General features: G+C 48.5%; 1 protein-coding gene across 1 annotated transcript; it reads left to right on the top strand.

Moving 5' to 3' along the window:
- The first annotated feature begins 12,801 nt into the window (after nt 1-12,801).
- Nucleotides 12,802-18,101, top strand: HHEX (hematopoietically expressed homeobox). The gene is made up of 4 exons (XM_021536489.4): nt 12,802-13,215; nt 14,838-15,016; nt 15,243-15,293; nt 16,874-18,101. Exons 1-4 carry the CDS (start codon nt 12,837-12,839, stop codon nt 17,105-17,107), a joined length of 843 nt encoding a protein of 280 aa, XP_021392164.1. The 5' UTR covers nt 12,802-12,836; the 3' UTR covers nt 17,108-18,101.
- Nucleotides 18,102-20,023: the final 1,922 nt, after the last annotated feature.

Raw genomic sequence — 20,023 nt, 5'->3', positions numbered from 1 at the left:
TGATTTTTTCAATGGTAAAGGCATTTATTGAAACATGAAATACAGATGCCTTGGCTGAATTTTAACTCTTCACAGCTACCTCACACTGTTAGCCACCTTTAGGTCGTTATAAATAGCACTTTCTGATTCTCTGTGTGCACATTTGTAGTAAAGGTGCTGAAGCCATTGCAAGAAACTCATATTGTCTGGTTTTAATACATTACTTAATCTGCTCAAGACTAAGCCAAGACAGACTTACTCTTCAGGCAGTTTCCATTTTGATACAGTATTTACTTTAAATGAAAGGCCATGATCCTATTCAAAGACATGATTTCCCTTCTCTCCTCTGCTGTCACTAGAGTCAGATAACAGGAAGAGACAGTAAGATAACTGCCACTTATTTAGATTTCACTGAGGCTTTCAGGCAGAAACAGGGACGCCAGCCATAACCAAATCAATTCATTTGAATGATTTCCTGATTATCCATGTTAGTTATTCCCTGATTATCTTGCTTGTTGTCCAGGACCAGCTCTTTGCCTTTGGGCTTGGGTTGTCTGTTTATTTTAATCTATTATTTCTAAGGAATATTCTGCAGCATGAGCAGTGCACCCCAGTCTGCAGATACCAGAATAATCGGCACTGGAAAAAACTGAGGATTGGAATTTTAATAACTGATTGAGAGAAATAAAGCTTGATCATAGTTTTTAATGGGGGCATCTTAACTTGTTAGTGAAGCCGGGTTCATAAATAATTTAATAGTTTTTTTCAAGACTTTGGCCTGAACATTTAGATTCCTGCTTTTGTGTTTTTATTAATGCTTAAATTATGTGCATTCCAAGAGCTTCCCATCAAGATACACTGAATGGTGATCATACCTGTAGAAGAATTTAGTCAAAAAGTTGGGGAGCAGATGAACATGCACAAATAGGCATGGATGTGGTGACATGAACTCCAACAGCATAATGTGACAAAGGTAGGTGTCCAGGTCTCCAGTTTCCAATCCAGAGTTGCTGAACCACAGTTCTCCTCCTCTCACTTGGCAGCACAGTGCTGCTGGAGTCACTGCTGCATCCCTCCAGGGAGCTCATGCTCTCCACCCCAGTACCACTCAGACAAAAAAAGAGAATCAGTGCTGCTCCTAAGACTTTGCTTGAATTCCAGGAGTCATACAAGATGATGAACTATAGCAAAGTTTAGGAAATTTGAGTCAATAACATTGACATGCTAAAATACTATGGGATGGAGCTACAGCAGCAGGTGGCTAATTCAGTCAGATTGTGCAGTCTGACCTCCTTCCTGCAACCAAAGAATCTGAAATATTCTTCAAAATCAAAGATAATGTTTTGTACTTTGGGGCTTCTAGTAAAAAAGAGAAAATTAAGCCTCCAATTTAGATTCTCTTGCATTGTTTTTACTTTCCAAGAGAGGCAGGCCCTCAGACTGTTTTCTGGCTTTTAACCATGTGCATTTTGACTACACACTGTAGATAAAAACATACAGTTTTCTCAACAATAGAAATAAATCACTTCAGTCTATTCATTACTATGCCAAAGTGATTTTTTCTGCAGTAACTAAGGCAGTTAAACATAGTCTGAACTAATGCAGGAGACATTTGGAAACAAGGCTGTGACCAAAATGAGATAGTGTCATTCTAAATGATGAAAGAAAGACACCTCCATGACAAAGCAATACAGATTAAATCAGACAACATGTTTTGCAGCCAAACACAGAAGGAATTAAAGCAACTCACAATGCTATCAAAATTACGGGCTGGTTTTCCCTCCCTCACGGACTGGTGCAGCAGGTGCAGCCTGTGGGGTGAGGCTCTTTGCCCAGACAAGGGTGGCAGCCAAAGGGCCACGGCTCATCCCCTGTCTCACCAGCCTGCCTGCTCTCCCTGCTCAGCAGCCTGCCTCCCGTGTGTGCACATACAGCTCTGTTCGTTCTGCTTGTCAGTCAGGACAAACTGAGAAGTCTGAGGAGGGACTGATAAAGCAGCAATTACAGAGCAAAGTCAACAAGAAGAGATGGCACCACAATGGGTGGTGGGAGCATTTGTTCAGTGAGGAGAGAGAGCTCCAGGAGCAGGTACAACTTTCACAACACAGATAACAGGTTGCCTCTTGACATCAGTCCCCAGTGAAGTTGATCCAATCTATAATATCTGCAAAATCAAACTTTTGGCTGGGCCAATAAATCTATCCATTCTGAAACATTAAAATTCCCCATTTCAGTCATACGCTTTGATGTAAACAGCATGTATTAAAGCTAGCTCAATCAGATCTGATAAAAACATCGAAAGAGAAGTCAATTTTTGTCTTAAAGATTGTATTTTTTAAACATGCAGGTGTCTGTGTGTCTCGTTAGGAGAGGAGCTCTAGAGCAGCTTTACTAAGTCCATTAACTCCAATGTCTTCTTCCTGGCAGTGACCAGAAGAAGCTACAGTGGGGAGCTGTGGGAGAAATAGGCACCAGCAGAAAAATCCTTTCCTGCTTTCATCAAACAGCTCTGAAAGGGCTTCCTGAGCCAAACACAGTGAGCAAGCTACTATGTTTAATGCTCATCAATGTACCTATCCTCCATTAATTTCTCTTCTCTTTTTCTGAACCCATTTAGACTTTTGGCATCCAGCACTTCCCATAGCAACAAGTTTCATAATTTAATAATTTGTGTGAAAAAGTACTTCCTTTTGTTTGTTTTAAACCTACTAAAAGAGAATTACAGGATGCACAACAGAATTGCATGAGCAAACTTAAATAGGAAGATAATGTGGAACGACAATGGAAAATCAGTCTCAGCGCAGAGAACTGGAAACCAGCTTTGTTTTGCTTTACTCTGACCACCAGTACAGGGTTAGTTAATACTTCCTATTGTTCCTCTCCCTGTCATAAATAAGTCAATTCACGTGATTAGTGTGAAAAGTTAGAAAACAATCTGAGGTTTCTACAGAAATAGTAATGTTTGTTAGAAAGATGAAGTCTTCCTTTTCTCCTAGGGAAGACAAGATATGGTGACTGCTGTGCTGAGCAAGGAGGGCCTCTGAATTTGCATTTGAATTTTCTATGTGATGTGACAGTTAGATATGTCAATATGATTTGGGGCTCTCATGGAGACACACCACAGGGAAAAAGCAAGTGAGTCTCTCTTCTTGGAACTGACATGCGATAGCATCTGGAAAAGGTGAGTGCAGTTCTCTGCACCTCGATACTGGGAAGCCAAGCTGGAGGAAGTTCAGAGAAGAAGAGCCAACTGTAGCTATATGCTTGGAAGAACTGCAAAAGTACAAAAAGCTGACAGCATAGTGCTAACCAACACTTAGGGAGTAAGATGACGTAATAACTGTCAAGTAATGTTTTAATTGTAAACCTGCAGGAATGAGAGGAACTAGGTTAGTGTAGGACAAGAGACTAGCATAAATAGTGACAAACATAACAGAAAGAAAATGTAATAATAAGGCTTTATCATCCCTGGCCTTGCCCCATGTGTGGGTTTGACCTGGGTGTTCCTGGTCTCAGCATGTAATATTTGCCAGGAGCACACACATGGTGATGCTCTTGCCCAGTAGAGAGAACTGTGGCCACAAACTCAGCAGTGCCATTGCCCACATTGCTAAGAAGGGCTCAAGTGTTGCTTGCATGTCCCAAAAACAACACAGTTCCTGTCCCCTTTGCATTCCTGTCTCTGGCAATGCTGGCAGAACTTTGGTTCATGTGTTCTCTGGAGAAAGCAGATCCCTGGATCTAAGTTAGGGTATAGGTATACATGGAAAGACTGATCCTGCTTGGACTTTATTGATAATCCCTAAGAAGCTATTCACACCGTGAAACCCCCAATTCTTAAGTGAGGTTTAAGTAGTCAAAGCCCATATGTGAACTTAAAATGAAGAAAACTGCAGAAATGCAACAGGTAAAATTGAAAATGCATTGTATTGCAACAGTTTCAATTGCAGCAGGGTTTGAGGAGTGTGCACTGCGGGTGACATGACTTCCTTCTGCTGCTTTCTGTGATTTAATGGTTATCTACAGCATCCTGACTCTTTAGGAATTTACCCTTCAGTGATACAGACAGAGGCTGTGCTGCTCTCTCCCAAACAAACCCATTTATCTGTAGAACACACTTATCCTGGCTAACTGACTCTAACACACATTCTTACAGTTTAATATTTTACAGATGTCAGATGGGAGCTATGAAGGCTACATAAGAGCAATGTCATGTGTACCAATAGATTCAGTCCTGAGGGGAAATGTAACATGATGTGGAGGAGACAAAAACAATAGAATAACAGCTTGGCAAGCCACAGAAATTAAATTATACAGACTTAGTTTAGACACCTTTTAATATTAAATTGTTTATTTATCTCCAGAAGTAGAGTATGATTTTGTAATCATCATCCAATTAAACTTGCTTTTATTTATGGCCAATACATCTGAGACTGAAGATCTCTTTTCTTCAAGAACAAATCTCTTAGAAGGTAACAGAGTGGCAAAAGTCAGAAAGAGTTCACACTGTTCCTTCCAGGCTGGCAGATGTTCTTCAAAGGACAAATGTGAGCTACCCTTACCTTCGGTTTTAATTCATTATATCATGTTAATTAATCCTAAAACTTTAATTTGTACTACCTTCTGAAGAAAATCACTGAAAAATGTACAGATTTCCCAAAGATTACACACAATCAAAACACACAACTACACAGAGAGCAGTGTGGAATTTGTTCTTCTAAATGAAGATATTTTTCCAGTTAATTTCTAGTACATGTTGGTAATATTATACAAGGAATAATTTTGGCTGGTTATGATGCTGTAATTAGTGGGCCTCTCCCACTGTCTACAGGATATCTGAAGTCTGTCCTGGTGAGCAGTCTGCTTTCTGCATTTCCTCTCCAAATGTTCGCTGAGTCTGAACAGATTTTTAAAAGCCAATTTTTGTACAGATAATATCTTTGGCTGTACCTTGACATGTGAAGAACTGTGTGGATTGGCATGTGCCCCATGTGCACAGCATTTCTCATTGCTCTTTGTGTGAATGACCCCCACAAGCTGCACTGTCTGTGGCTGCCTTGGAGACCTTGGAAGCAGACATGCTGTGGAATGAATGGTGGGGAGTCACTGACAGTGCTGGGGAAGGGGATCCCCAGTGTAGTGCAGGATCCTCCTCCAGGCATTTCCTGCATGTGTCTGCTCCAGCAGTTAGGTGCAGAAGTGTGGATTGTAGATCTGCCTCTGAATTACTGAATTACAGCTGAGCTTCACAGGTACAAGCTGTCCCTCTGAGGATGTAGCACTAAGCTCTGGGTTGAAGTGCAGCTGCCTCTTCTCAGCAGTTGTGTATCACCCGTGTGTCTGCTGAGATACTATTCAGACATCTATTTACATATTTTCATATTAGTTTTACTATAAGGTTTTAAAGTAAGCATTTTAAAATAAACAGGGTATGGTTAGAGATCAATATTTCAATCAGCATCTGTATCAGGTTTGACTCTGGTGTCATGGTTTGACTTCAAGAGAACATCTGGGCTATGGTTTGGATTCTAATCAACACTATAAACTTCTATGTCTACCCCTACAACTTCCAACCCCAGGAATGAGATGAGGTAAATTTATGAGATGGACAAACTAAGGAAGGATTAAGAAAGAGCAGCTATTCCAAAAAGTTAGTCAAGTTCAATGCTTAAAGTACTGCAATGTTTTGAATACAGATTTTAGATACATACCGATTTTATACTGGCGTATTTATTTTCATGTCAAGTATAACTTATTTTTTCTTGGCTTTTATGAAAAGTAGTATAATAAGTAGAAGTTGTGTGGTCTAACTCTCCTGACACCTCTGGCATGAACTGACAGTGTAATTGAAATGATGAGGTCTCTGGACTCAGAGACTTCAGGCTGGGTACTGTCTGTGACTGATGCTGCTGTGTTTTGTCAGTTGATTCTGGGCTAAGCAGTTTCCCTTACAGGGAGACCTCAGCTTAGGGGCAGAAGCAAAAAGGGGAGACATCTGCCTTAGGGAAAAATTATTCTTCCTTTCCTTTCCTTTCCTTTCCTTTCCTTTCCTTTCCTTTCCTTTCCTTTCCTTTCCTTTCCTTTCCTTTCCTTTCCTTTCCTTTCCTTCCCTTCCCTTCCCTTCCCTTCCCTTCCCTTCCCTTCCCTTCCCTTCCCTTCCCTTCCCTTCCCTTCCCTTCCCTTCCCTTCCCTTCCCTTCCCTTCCCTTCCCTTCCCTTCCCTTCCCTTCCCTTCCCTTCCCTTCCCTTCCCTTCCCTTCCCTTCCCATTTAATATTGTACTTTATGAGATATTTCTATGTGCAACCAAGGCAGATTCTCTCAGTCTGTTATGACAAATAAATTATTTGCCTATGAAAATCATCAGCTTCAATGGACTCCAAATCCACTGCACAAGTTCTGTAGTATTTTGCTCTAAGGCAATTCCTTCAGCTTTCTGGAGCAAATTCTACCAAAGTATTTTGGCTTCTACCTGTGAAAATGAAGGCTTTTGAGGAGTTTCTGCCCCTGAGAGTCTGCCAATCCATTTTTCAGATGAGGACAGATTTCAGATCCATCCTTCTAACCCCACTGTTAAACAACCATTAATAGTTAGCTAGATGGTTACTGTAAGCTTCTGTATTTGACTGTTAACAGCAACTGCATGTGTGTGTCTGCTCCATATAGAACAAACCTATCTAGGGATTGATTTTATGATGCCAAAATGATAAAGTTTGCTAAAAAATGTAGAGTGAATGTGTAAGCTCTGGAAAACATTAACAAAAATAACTAAGTAACACTCCCTATTCATACCTAATTCCTACTGACATCAAATTTAGCTGTGTGTACTTTGGACTCATTGGAACAGTTACCGTGAAAAATCTTGCTGCACAAGTCCTGTTTGAAACATATAATATTTGTGTTCTGATTGCTCTGTTAAAAAAAAAAAAAAAAAAAAAAGTTTTGTCATCACTGTAGTTTAGGCAGATTCTCCATTGTCTGGTGTCTTGTTATAGTCATTTATATCAACACAGAGTGGGTGTACAGTAGCCAGCAGTCTGTGTTAGCAGCATTTTAGATTCAGTTTGCACTTACGTAAATGATTGTGCAAGATGTGAGAGGCAATCTAGCCCCTGGGAATTATATATGGTTTTGGGCGTAATCTTTATGTGTGTAGCCAACACATAAAAATATAGAGAAGTTTTAACATGTTACTGTTGCCATCACCCCAAATAAATATAATTAAACAAGCAGCTTTCAGTCGCACTTATAGGCAGGATCCAGAATAGCTCATGTTTTTGGTGGCAGATATATAGGAAATATGAGCCTATAAGGAAAAATATATTGCTTTGTTTTTCATAGCATTGTTCACCACATTCTCATAATGGTCAGATAAGAAAGTTTTCAGACCAAGGAAGGATTAGAAAAGTGCATTTCTAAAAAACATTACAATTTATGTAGTTTAATAGGATGCCTCTTTGCAATTCAGAAAAAAAAAAAAAAAAAACCTATGGTGAATTGGGTCACATTTCAGCTGAATTAAACTGGTTTAGAGATACTGTGTCACAAGAATCACTAAGACAGCCCAGTCCAGAAAGAAAGTCGTATTAACTATGTTTATAATGTGGGGCCATGTGTTCCTTCCTATTACCACAGAGCTATAAATGTTGCATATTCCACTTCGCGAGTCAAGGTATCCCAGAAGAGATATTAATGATATTGGGGGCTACAGGAAATGGAAGCACCTTAACAATCTGTTCCCCGGAGGGTCTGGCATTTGCTGCCTTGGAAATCCTTGACAAGACTCAAAAGCACCATTAAAGCTTTCTGTAGCTTTTTTTTTTTTTTCCCTTGCTTTTTTTTTTTTTTTTTCCCATCAGAGCTTGTGACAGCATAGGTGAAAAACACCCTTGCTGGTGGCAGCACATCTCTCATATCCACAAATATTCATTTAACATTAATGAATTGTTTAAACATTCTTGAGGTCCCTGTGTGTCTCTGCAGAGATTTGGGGTCTTTATTTTGCCTGACTCTAAACCACAACCCTAAGTAAAAGAGCAAAGGAGGAACTGAAGAGGCACCCCCGGCTGACTTTCTGCCAGTTGCTTTCATCTCCTGAAATTTTTTCTGTGATGGGGCTCTGCAGGTTTTCAGGGCGAGGCAAAGATGTCTAAATGCCAGGGAAAAAAAAATTTGCTTTCCTCTAATCCAGTGCTCAGAAACAGCTGAACCCATTTTGCTGAAACCTTAAATGCATTCAGCCTGATGAAGATTCCCTCAGAACAGAATTTTTTCTCACTTGGATGATTTAAATTTGGCAAAATCATAACAATGTAGAACAAAAACCAATAAGCTCCTGCTAGCTCTGCCTAGAGTAATAGTTTATATGTTGTCTATCCCTTTTTAGACCAAGATTTGTCTTGATCTGCTATATCTAATGAATGCCTTTAAGACTGACTTGCCTTAATGTTTATTACAGTTGTAACTCATTTATTAAATCAAATCATGATGGTGAGGAGGAAGTTGTAAGAAGCGAATATCTAACAGATGAGTTATCTGGAAGAAGGCAGCACCTACTGACATCACCCTGCAACGTGCAGTGCCTCTGTCTGGAACAGTCTGGCTTCCATGGTACTAGAGAAAATCAGAGAGGTGAACTCCCTCCTATTTCCTCCTTGGAAGGTGTTCAAGGCTGTGGCCTCACCTCTCTTGGAAGAGTCTTGAAATATTTTCAATAATGGGAAGGAGTGGGATGGCTGTGGGCTGGATCCTCTTGGAAAGTGTCCTGTAGCGTTAGGGAATGACGATGCTGGTAGCCTGCTCCAGCTGTGAAAAAGATAGAATTTTGCTGATTTGCTTGCTAATTATGTACAGCCAAATGCAGTTACTGCAGCTAGGAACGATCCATCTCTGGTGTAACTCTGCCGAAGCCTGCAGTGTCACAGAGGGTGCGACTGTGGGTGAAAATCCCATTTTGGAGAGCAGAAACCGGCTAGGTACATGCTAGTGACAACAGTCCGTGGGGCAAAAGAAAGTGTTCTGTGGTTCCAGACACACTCACCTATAAATTGATGATCGGTTTATGTATTGCCGCATATAATTACCCCAGAAATTAGGAATATTCTGTTTATCGGGGCGTTTATCACAGATAATCATGGGCGCGGTGGAAACACCGCCTGGCGTGTGTCGCTGGTTTTGGAAGCTTTCATTTCCTGATTTTCTCACAGTGGGGGAGATTGAGGTTTTGATTTTTAAAAATTATTCTCATTTTATTTTAACGCACCGGCCTGAGGACAGGCCAGCACAGCTCAGCGCCCTCCGCCGCAGCCGCCCGTCCCCGCCGTGCGCGCCCGCGGTGCCGCTGCCCAGGTGTTTCGCGTTACGGCCGCCCCGTAAAAGCCGCTCCCGAACACGGTGACACATAAACGCTAAATTAAAGCGGCGCTGCGCCCCCGCCCCCGGGCTGGGCAGAGGCAGATCCGACCACCCGCAGCCGGGCCGCCGAGCGGAACCGGCCCCGGCCCCGCCGCCGCGGGGCTGCCCGCAGCACCGGGACGGAGCGGCCGGCGGGAGGCTCCAGAGCCCCACCGGAGCTCCTGAGTGCCGCTTCCTCCGGCAAAGGCTTCCCTCATCGCCACCCGAGGCACCTGTGGAGCGCTGGCTTTGGGAAAAGCTGCCCGGGGCTCCGCGCAGGACAAGGGCTGGAAGGGGAGGGAAGTTGCGAGGCTGTGCCAGGCTCGCAGCGCAGCCCCGGGCGCGCCGTCCTGCGAGGCCAGCGCGGCAACATCACTCATGGGGTGGCAGCCAGCACCCGCTGCTTCCCCCGGCGAGCCCGTCCGACCCCTCCCCGCCAGCCCCCGACCTGAGGGGACAGACGAAGCAGCACTTTCTGGGCGGCTTCCTCCGGAGCCGCTCTTTCTGTCCGCCCCGCGAGCAGCGCGCCCGGGCGGCGGCGGCGGACCCGGGTCCCGGCCGGCTCCGCCGTCGGGGCTCGCAGCGGCGCCGCCTGCAGCAAGTGGGGGCCTTGACTTTTATTATTATTTTTTCCTTGAGCTCAGAACTCCTCGAAGGCGGGTGATTTCACGGAAAGTGAAGGGGAAGACAGGGCCCCGAAGTTATTACACAAAATAATGAGTTCTCCAGCCGATTCCTCCGGGCTGAGACCGTGCCAGTGCGGAGATGCACGCATCTCGCCCTGCCGCCCTCCAGAAATCCCCAGATTAGCAGGAAAACTTGGTGGTGTTTCAAGTGAATACCAAGAAAATTAATGTGAAAGCATTCCTATTTTAATCGAGAGAGGCGTACATTTTCTCTCTCTCCCAAGGCTTCTCTCTCTACCCACCCCCCCACTTCCCCCCGCCCCCCCCCGCTCAGGGTTTTCCAGATAAATTGGAAAGCTTTCCAGAGGGAATCTGGAGAAGAAATAATAGAAATACTCAAGCACTCTCTTGGTTGCCACGATCTCCAGTACCTTTCTTTAAATGCCCGTTAGACGGTAAAATCCGGTCAAAACTATATTCATTGCAACAATACTGGTTACAAAATATTTTGTCTGATGTTGCATTGTCTCCCTCACGACAGAAACTACAAACAAAATGTATGTTCCAAGCGAAAAGGAAAAGGTTTTATTTAATCCAGAAAATAATTAAAATCTCATGTATTTTTATTGGTTTTAGTATCCAGCAGAGTGAAAATATTGAAACTCCGAGACCCCTTGCATTAAAAAGTCACAACTGTTCTATTTTATTAGTTCAGACTGTGTGAAAAAAATTATAAGGACAACATTGAAAAAATCCGGGTTTTAGAGCCCCGAATGGCCATAAAAACAATAAAATCAACTATAAAACCTGCACTAGTGATATTAAAAAATTATGTAGTTCAATAAATGTGACATTTCATGAATGCGGATTTAATAGTCTCCAACCCGTGGAAAGAGGAAGGCTGAGGTCTAACAATTGAATTTGAAAGGGGCGGTTCTGTAGAACTGCAAAATTAAGTGCTTCATTTTTCTTGTTAGGGATTATGCAGTGGTAGTGGAATGTAATAACGGTGTCATTAAAACTTCCTTTTAACAAGGCCTATTGCTTGTATAAAAGTTAGAAAAGAATAATCTCTTCCTCTATTTATTTGTTTTCCAATAATACAGCAAAACTTTTTTTTTTCTTTTTGCATAAACTTGTTCTCAAGATTTTGAATTGACAGCTTGTAAAATATTGTGGGGGCCCTCCATTCTGCTGCCTCATATCATGCACGTCGTTATTCCAGAGGGCAACGGGTCATCGGTTTACTGTACATTTATTAAGTAAATCAAGCTGCAAATCCAACACTTCCAGATGAAAACATTAACTCAACCCCTTGGAAAGAGCAATGCCTGGGAGACTGAACACAGAGAAAAAATAATCAAAACTGTCAGCTCGCTTTACGTGTACCTGATATTTACAAGACACAAGACCACCCTTTAAAGGTGAGTTTTGGCATTTGTTAACAATGTGAAGAAAAAGAAAACCCAACCTCTCTGTATTATTATAATAGATATTTTTTTTGTTTTTCATTTCATCAACACCCTTTCGTCTTGCTCTGAGCCTCTTAGTTATTAAGATCTTTGTGGGTTTGAACTGGAGACCTGTCTCTTTTTTCCTTATTTTTTCAAAGAAAAAACAAACCAATAAACAAAAAAAAAAGGCAGAGTAATACCAGCACCTGCTCTTCCTTAACAGCTTTCCGTGCTCGCTGTCAGCACGGGGGCGTGTGAGGGAGACGGGACACGGCGGGGTCCGCGGACACGCGGGGTGCACCTGTCGCCTCCGCTCGCACGGAGAGGGAGAAGGAGGGGCTGCGCCAGCCGCTGCCGTCGGCCCCGGGTGCTTGAGGGGCCCGGGCAGAGCGGGGGTCGCTGCCCCCTCCTCGCCCGAGTCTGGCCCACAGCGGTGCTGGCGAGGGGCGCCCTGCGGAGCGGAGTCGGCGACGCCCGGACAGAGCGCGTGTCCCCCACTGGGGGCTGCGGGGCAGGGGCATCACCCGGCGGGATCTTAAAAACCTAATCGATGGAGCCCAGGTGGCGCTGCTCGGGCCGTCATGCCGCTTTCCCAGCCCGGGCTGCCGGGCACTGGGTCCCCAGTCCCGCGGGGCCCTCGGCCGCCACATCGCCCCCAGTCTGCCGCCCGGTGCTGGCCGTCGGTGCCAGGCGGGACGCGAGCAGCGCGGCGCCGCTTCCTGCTTCGCCACGCCGCGCTCTCGGCCCTGTCCTGGGCACGGGCAGGGCCGGTGCGGCCCCGCCGCCTACGCACTCCCCCCTCTCGTTCCCGGTCCGCGCAGTCAGGCGGAGCGCCCGCGCGGACCTTTCCAAGAGAGGGGTTCCCGGACCGGGCGTGGGGTGGCTGTCCGCTTCTTGCCTCCTCCCTCGGTCCGCGCCAGCGCCACGCTGCAGGGGTCAGCGCGCACCCCCACGGGGAAGCCCGAGCCCCGGCTGACGCGGTGCCGAGCGCCAGCAGAGAGCGGGAACCGCTGCGGGAAGCGCCGAGGCCCCCGCGCCGTCGGGGCCCGGCGGGCGGCAGATCGCGCCCCGCCGCGCCGGGCTCCCCCGCGCTGCCGCGGTGGTTGATTGGCGCCGCGGGGAGTTCGCTCGAGGAGGCGGGAGAGTGTTTGCCGGCGGGGGGTGGTTTCCCCCTTCCCTGGCCGGGCTCATTGGCCAGACGGCGCCGTGGCAGGAAGGGGACAGAGACCACGCGGGCTCCGCCCCGCGCCAATAGAAACCTATCGAAGGGTAACCCGAGCCCAGAGAAACCCGCGGCGGCGGTGCCAGCACCCAGCCGCCGCGGTCGGGGACGGCTTTCCGCAGGGGCGGCCGGGGGCGCGGGGGTGCGCGGGCGGTGACCGCGCCATGCAGTACCAGCCGCCGGGCGCGGCGCCGGCGGCCCTGGGCGTCGGCGTCCCGCTGTACGCGCCCACGCCGCTGCTCCAGCCCGCGCACCCCACGCCCTTCTACATCGAGGACATCCTGGGCCGCGGCCCCGCCGCCGCCCCGGCCCCCCACTCCCTGCCCGCCCCGCCGCCGCCGACGTTGCCGTCGCCCAACTCCTCCTTCACCAGCCTGGTGTCCCCGTACCGGACCCCCATCTACGAGCCGACCCCCGTCCATCCGGCCTTCTCCCACCACCTCGCCTCCACCTATGGCACCGGCGCCTACGCCGGGCCCCTCTACTCGTTCCCCCGCGCCGTCGGCGACTACGCGCACGCCCTGATCCGGCAGGACCCCCTGGGTAAGCCATGTGCCCCCCTCCGCCCTACCCGGCTGCGGCGCAGCTCTCGGTGCCGTCCCCATCCCGCCGTCGGGGCACGGATAAATGGGTAGTGCCCGAAAGCGGTCCCCTTTTCCGCCCGCCCTGCCGCTTCTCTGTATTCCCCCGGCTCTGTCCGGTCCCCGTCTGTTTTACAGTAAATTAGAGACGTGACATGCTCCGGGTCTGTCAGCGAGACCACAGTGCGCGGCCGCGGTGACTCAGATTTGTTTTCCTTCAAACCAAGTGACTCTGAGAGTGTCCTTAGTAATGTCGCGTGTGGTTTTGGTGGGGAGTTTTAATTGTGCTTGGAGATCGCATGGCAGATCTCAAGTCTTTCCTGCGGATGACTTGAAAAACAGTCGGGAGGCCGTCTCCACTCGCTGGGGGCCCCCGAGGTTCCTCTGCGGGTCGGCTCGGGCCGGGCCGGGCCGGGCCGGGTCGGTGGCCCCGGGGACTACTTCGCGCCTTTGGCCAGGGAAGCGACCCCTCTGCGGGGGCTGAGCCCCGTGCCCGGGCTGCAGCACTTGTTCTTAGTGATTGCAAAACTGGACCTGACTCACCACATTTGTGCAGTGAAAGAGGCTGACCCTTTCCGTTCATACAGGAAACCTTGAGCTCTCGATAGGAGTAAATCTGGTTTCAGAAGCTGTTAAGTGTTTTCCTGGCCGCCTGAAGCAGGCTCTTCCCCGGGAGTCGTGCACATTGCTGATTACTTTATCGACATCCTCAATACAGACAAATTCAGGAAACACTCGACTTCTGATAGCCGGGATCCGTTTTTCTGATATTGTTCATTTCCTCTGTGTGGGATGTGACTTTATGACAGCTAAAATAACCAGTTGCTTCCTATTTTTTGAGTCTGTTTTGCACCAGAATTACTAAAGCCTGACGCAAGCAAAATCTCGAAAAACAATGCAGCAAATTGCAAAGGGTGCAGGCAGAAAGACAAACAGCGTGACTCAGTAGCGCTGGCCAGAGCCTCCTGCCCCAGGACGCGGCCGCGGCTCCGCAGCGGGGCCGGTTCCCCGGCGTGTTGCTGCCTGCACCTCCTCGCCCCTCATCCGGCCACGGGTGAGCCTGGCGGGCACCCCGCGGGCTCGGGAGGGCAAACCCCCAGCCGAGGGTGGCGGACATGCGGGCTCTTCTTCCTAGAAGCCCAATGTCCTCCTGTTGGCGCATCACCCCTGCCCAGCCCCGCGATGTCCCCGCTGTCCGCAGGGACCCGGGCGCTGGCTCATAGAAAGGGAGACGGTTTCTTTAGGGCATCGCAGTGAAAGAGCAGAAGGAAGCAAAGGTCTTTTTTTTTTTTTTTTTTTTTTGGTCTCTTTCTTTGCGAGATAGACCAACAGGAAACACATTGACGGAAATGTTGCCAAAGCCCGTAAAGTGACTTTAACTGGTCTCTCCGTTTGGCGGAGGGGAAAAAATCAGAGAGGTGAAAGATCAGAGTAGGAACTGAGAGAAATAAAATCAGGCGAAGGAAATTAGCGAGCCCTGGACCCGGCGCACTACCAGGCCTGGGCCCGGGCGGGGCAGGGGCTCCTCAGTCACGCGTGTCCGCGGCCGGCCAGTGACCCTCGGCACTGTGCCTCTCTTTGTAGGGAAGCCGCTGCTGTGGAGCCCCTTCATCCAGCGGCCGCTGCACAAGAGGAAGGGGGGGCAGGTCCGCTTCTCCAACGACCAGACCATCGAGTTGGAGAAGAAGTTCGAGACGCAGAAATACCTCTCCCCGCCGGAGAGGAAGCGCCTGGCCAAGATGCTGCAGCTCAGCGAGAGGCAGGTGAGGCCGTGCCCCCGCCCCGGGGAGCCGCACCCCCTTCCCTTTCGCTCCAGGCCCCGCCGTGCAGCTGCTCTCGGTCCATCGCTCCCGGGCACCTGGCCGGCTCGGGGTCGGCGGGGAAAGGGTTTTTGGCAGGTTCTTGCTTTTTGCTTGTGGCTTGGGTAAGGCTCCGGGCACTAACTGGCTCCAAGACTACCCCGCACCTTTTCTCATTGTCGTTGCTCAGGTCAAAACCTGGTTTCAGAATCGCAGAGCCAAATGGAGGCGTCTAAAGCAGGTACGTAGATGTTTCTGTTTCTATAGAAATAAGTATTTTAATTGTCTTATCTTACGCCGTGCTCGCCTATTCCAGGTTGTATGCAGAAGTCATCTGAAAGGCTGTTTAACCTCTTCACCTTGATTAAAAAGACAAATAGTCATGCTGGAATCCATGAGGGCTCGTTCAGGCAGCACTAACGTTAAAAGCTTCTAATGCAGTTCCTATATCAATTATGCCCGAGTTTCACACACCACCTATTAAAACTCCTCGGTAATTGTTTTGTAAACCCATATGTTGTTTAGCCAATTAACGTGGAGAAGATAAGTAATTGTCAGTAAATTACTTAGGCAGTTATTTTGGAGAATATTAACTGGTGTTTTAAAATGCTCTCTCTTAATAAACACAGGTCGATGTATTTTGCTAACATTGTGAGAAAGCAGGTACAAATACCTTGTTTGTTTTAAGGAGCCACATGGAAAATTGAGTACTTTTTAATCCTACTTTCATAAGCAGTTACAATGTAGGAGTGTAAGAAGTTAAAGCGGTTTCCCTTCCCTTAGAAATCATGCTCAAGCAGATAATTATTTAGAGGTTTTTATGACACATAGGGACTCGGCAAAAGTGAGGTCCCTTTGCTCAAATATTTTTGAAAAATTCCAACATTTTGGCCTGAGTCTGGCTTCAGTAATGTGACATGGATGCACATGTTTTACTGGCAAATTCGACTTTAATATAAAAGTAAAAAGAAAAGAAAACTAATCACAGTACCATGCTCTAGATAAATCTCTTCTGTGACCTTTGCCTGAATTTAACTCAATCTTCAGTTGATTTTTTAATAAAGTCCTATTATTCTGGCAAGAGGCCGCCTAGGGCGCAGCCCGTGCTACAGTGTCCAGAGAGCTCACTTGGGATCTCGGCCATTTTAAGTCATTTCCTCCTTTTCATTCAGTCACATCCATTTCTCCAAGCCTGCACGGTTATATCATGGGTACGTGTCTCTGCCTGCTTTTTCTTTCACGTAGCATTTCATGCCCCCTTAGGGGACTGGGCTCTCCAGACAGGTGCCAACACAGGGCTACTCTTGTATTCACAAATAGGGTTTGGGTTTGGTTTTAGTGGTGAGTGTTTTAAAGTTGAGTTTTAGCTTAATTAGTAATTTTTTTCCATTTGCTTTTGGACCACTGATGGATTCAACCTCCCTCCTCTTGCTGTTGGGTGTAATTAAAGAAAGATCAGGGCAGGAGGAAGCTGTGTGTCGGTGTTTGTAGACTCATAATAAACATTTGCTTTGCTAAAGACAAAAGTTCAGAGGTTCCTGGGCTCCAGCAGCTCCTGACTCTTTTGAAGTGGCTGAGATAACCATCGCCAAGGAGCCTTATTCACGGCAGCAGCCCCTGTGGCTGTGAGGGAGTGGGATCAGAGCCCTTGCCCGGCCCTGTCGCACTCGGGCAGCTTTATAGGCAGGAGGACCAGGGAGGGGTAGCAGGACACCTGCCTTTTTCTGCAAGGTGGTTTTCCCACACAGCACAGCTGGAATTCCCGGGTCTCCTGTCTCTGTGGCCTGTAGTTCTGTACCAAGCAGGATTCTTTCGTTGCAGGAGAACCCCCAGGCCACCAAAAAAGAAGAAGTAGAAGGTGCTGACAGTCACAGTGACCAAAGGCCAGAGAGCTGCCAGAGCCCTGAGCAGAAGGGTAAGGAGGTCTCTCTGGATGGCTCACAGTACACCCCCTCACCAGCCTCCCAGGAGGACCTGGAGTCAGATGTCTCTGATGACTCTGACCAAGAAGTGGACATTGAAGGCGATAAAGGCTATTACACTGCTGCCCACTAACAGTCCCATGCAGAGAGTGGACCTAACTCAGCTTGCGCTTTACCAGGGGCTGGTTTGAAAGAATATTGTGCTACAGGAGAAAACTTTCACCATTGCATTGAAAGAAAAAAGCATCACCAAATAGACTAATTTTATAACAAGCAGAGAAAGAAAGATGTATTTTCTGCAAACAGTTCAGTTTTGGCATCTGTAATTTGGTTAGAGGACCATGGTTTGTATTTAATTATTTGTAAGATATGTTTGTACAATAATCACTGTTCTAACTGGAATATAATCCTGCACCCTGTCCTTACTCATGGCGGTGGAGGCGGTCTGAATCAGCTGTTGTCAGTGATCAAGCAAAACTCTAACTAGTGTGGAAGTGAGTATGGATTGCAGGACTAAGCCCTTTATATGTGTAAACAAATGTACTTTAAATAGATTAATTTAAACGCCCTTTGTAAGCAGAGAGCTATGTTCTGTGAAATAGGGAGGGACTTGGCCATCCCGAGAAGTGCCTTATACTCACATGCTTTTATGTGCTCTCTACTGAGACATCCTTCCGTTTGTCAGGTAGAGTTGTCAGACAGATTCCTTTTTCTTGTTGTGTGAGATGAAATGCGCCTTCTCAGATTTTTGAGGTTTTTGTCTCACAGTTTAGATGGTTCTATTTGCAGAAAAAAAAATATTTTTCTCCTTTAAAATCTCTAGCACTGTTTTTTATGGATTTCATATTTGAGAAGAAAATGCAGGGAGTGATAGGGCCCTGCCACAGGACAGAAACTGGCATCAGCTGCAGGGCATAAGTGAGGCACACAGCTGTGGGAAGATAATGCCTATCGTACACGTATCTGCTTCTGTACATACTAGTTTTCTTTAAAAGTCTTGTGATTTTATACCTCACATTGTTCATATTTTGTACATATTTGTTTGGTGTTTAAAAAAAAAAGGCAAAACTTGGTATTTAATTTTTGATGGACATATCTGTGAAATAAACCTAACCTCTGCAACACTCGCCACTCTGGCCATCCAGTTACTGGCGGGAGAAAACCCAAACCTCTCCTCTACCAGGTGTGTTGTAAGCGGCTTTTCCCTCAGTACTGTGCCAGCCATCAACCACCCCGCAGCTTTCTGGGCACCCTCGGCTGCAGGAGCCTAGTGTGGGCTCTCTGCTATATTTTTTCCCGGTGTTTCAGCCTCCCACCCTGCATTTCGGTTTTGCCCGTGCCTGTGCCCACACGGGAGCAGGCTGTGTGGCAGGAGGAGGAAAACCTGGCTGGCAAACCCAGGCTGGAAGCGTGGGTGTTTGCCCCTGAGTCGCCCTGACCTTGGGGGCTGGAGAGGGGTGCGGGCTGGAGGAGGAGCGGGGCCGGCAGGGTTTGCTCGGGGCCGGGCATCGACCCCAGCCTGGGCAGATGCTGACCCACCTGAGTCAACAGTGGTTATTCATCGGCCTTTCTCTGAAATGACTCAGGGAAGGAGCACGGAACCCCAGGGTACGAGAATTGCTCCTAGGAGTGGGCATCCTGGGTGGGCACCCGCGTGGGTATTCAGCCCCTCCAGGTGCTGCAGTGAGGACCCAGGGGCCAGGGATTTACACCCGGCTAAGTGTCACCGAGGCTTTTAGTGCCAAGAAATGCTTATAGATAGCAACAAGTGACTATTGCAATTGGCAAGGGAAGATGGCCCTTAGAGCAGACAAGCTGCTGCTTCTAAGTGAGTTAATTCTTTCAGGAACATCAGCTGAGTTTTCTGAATAAGTGGCTGTAACTTTGGTTTATCCGCAAACCGCTCTCCTGAACGGGGCCCGAAAAGATGAAGTGATGGGGAGGTTCTGTGCCCCCTGCCCGAGCACGCCGTGCACAGGCTCCGGCCGTCCCCGAGCTGCTCCGGTCGGGGCCGCGGGCACCGGCCCCGGTAGGACGTGACAGAGGGAGCTTCGGGGCGTCCCGGGGCTCCTCTCCGCCTTTGCGCCGGGATCGAGCCGCACGCGAGGAATCGCTGAGGGCGCAGACAGCTCATAGCGGGGCTGCGCTGAGGAGGAGGCAGGTTCCTTCTCCATCCTTCGGCTTTCCCTCGCTCGGGGTGCCGGCCCGGGTCTCGGCGCGGGTCCCGCCGGGGACTGGGACAGCCACCGTGAGTCCCGGGAGCTGCGCGGGGAGGGTGATGGGGTTGTGAGGGCCGCAGCAGAGCAGGGAGCGCTCGGGAAGACGCCGTCCGCGTCTGCTCTTCTTTATCTGTTCATCTGTCCCGATCGATAACAAGGTGCACGAAACTGGCGTAATTTCTTCAACGCGACTTCGTATTATGGCTGTACTTTGGCGTGGGGATGAGAACACGCGTGGAACAGTGGAACAGAGCGGTCGTGGCGGGCGGGCAGCTGGTGGCGGCCCGTGGGAGCGGACGCCGGGCAAGCCCCACTTGCACGGGGGCTGACGCCGGCGTTCCCCGGCGGGCAAGCCGAGAGCCAGGCGGGCCCGGTGCGACGGGCGGGGCGGGAGGTCTGCCCGAGGACCTGCGCGGGGCCGCGTCCCGGGACATGTAATGGGGTCCGGGGAAGCCGGGCTCGCCAACCCAGGCGCTTTCCCCGCCGTGGCAGGGATTTGACGGCTCCCTGCAGGTGAGGAGCGCAGATGCGCCGTCTGCAGCCGCCTGGCCAGGGATGTGGATTTCCAGGGTGTCGCGACAGCTGACAAACAGCGCTGTAACCCAGGCTGGGCAGTCGCTCTGTCCTTGCTCAGCCGCCCACCCGGGGAAGGGGCTTAGGGAGGTAAAACACACCGGCGGGGCCGGCCGAGCTGCCGGTCAGACGTAATTCCCCAGTAGCTGTCCCTAATTCCCCCAGCTCGTTTCCACGCAGGGAAGACCCACGTGGGGATGACCACGGTAGGGTGGACGAGTGTCCCTCCAAGTGCAGTCTCTTCTCTTTGGCAGGAG

The sequence above is a fragment of the Lonchura striata genome, chromosome 6 (assembly GCF_050655825.1).
Source record: "Lonchura striata isolate lonStrDom1 chromosome 6, ASM5065582v1, whole genome shotgun sequence".
NCBI classification, from domain to species: domain Eukaryota; kingdom Metazoa; phylum Chordata; class Aves; order Passeriformes; family Estrildidae; genus Lonchura; species Lonchura striata.
Note: the sequence above shows the minus strand (reverse complement) of the source record. Positions and strands in the feature narration are given on the sequence as shown.

Excerpts from the sequence above, each read along its gene's own strand:
- HHEX (XM_021536489.4), top strand. The coding sequence starts at position 12,837 with ATGCAGTACCAGCCGCCGGGCGCGGCGCCGGCGGCCCTGGGCGTCGGC. Across the intron at positions 13,216-14,837 it reads GATCCGGCAGGACCCCCTGG|GGAAGCCGCTGCTGTGGAGC; the intron begins GTAAGCCATGTG and ends CTCTCTTTGTAG. Across the intron at positions 15,294-16,873 it reads AATGGAGGCGTCTAAAGCAG|GAGAACCCCCAGGCCACCAA; the intron begins GTACGTAGATGT and ends CTTTCGTTGCAG.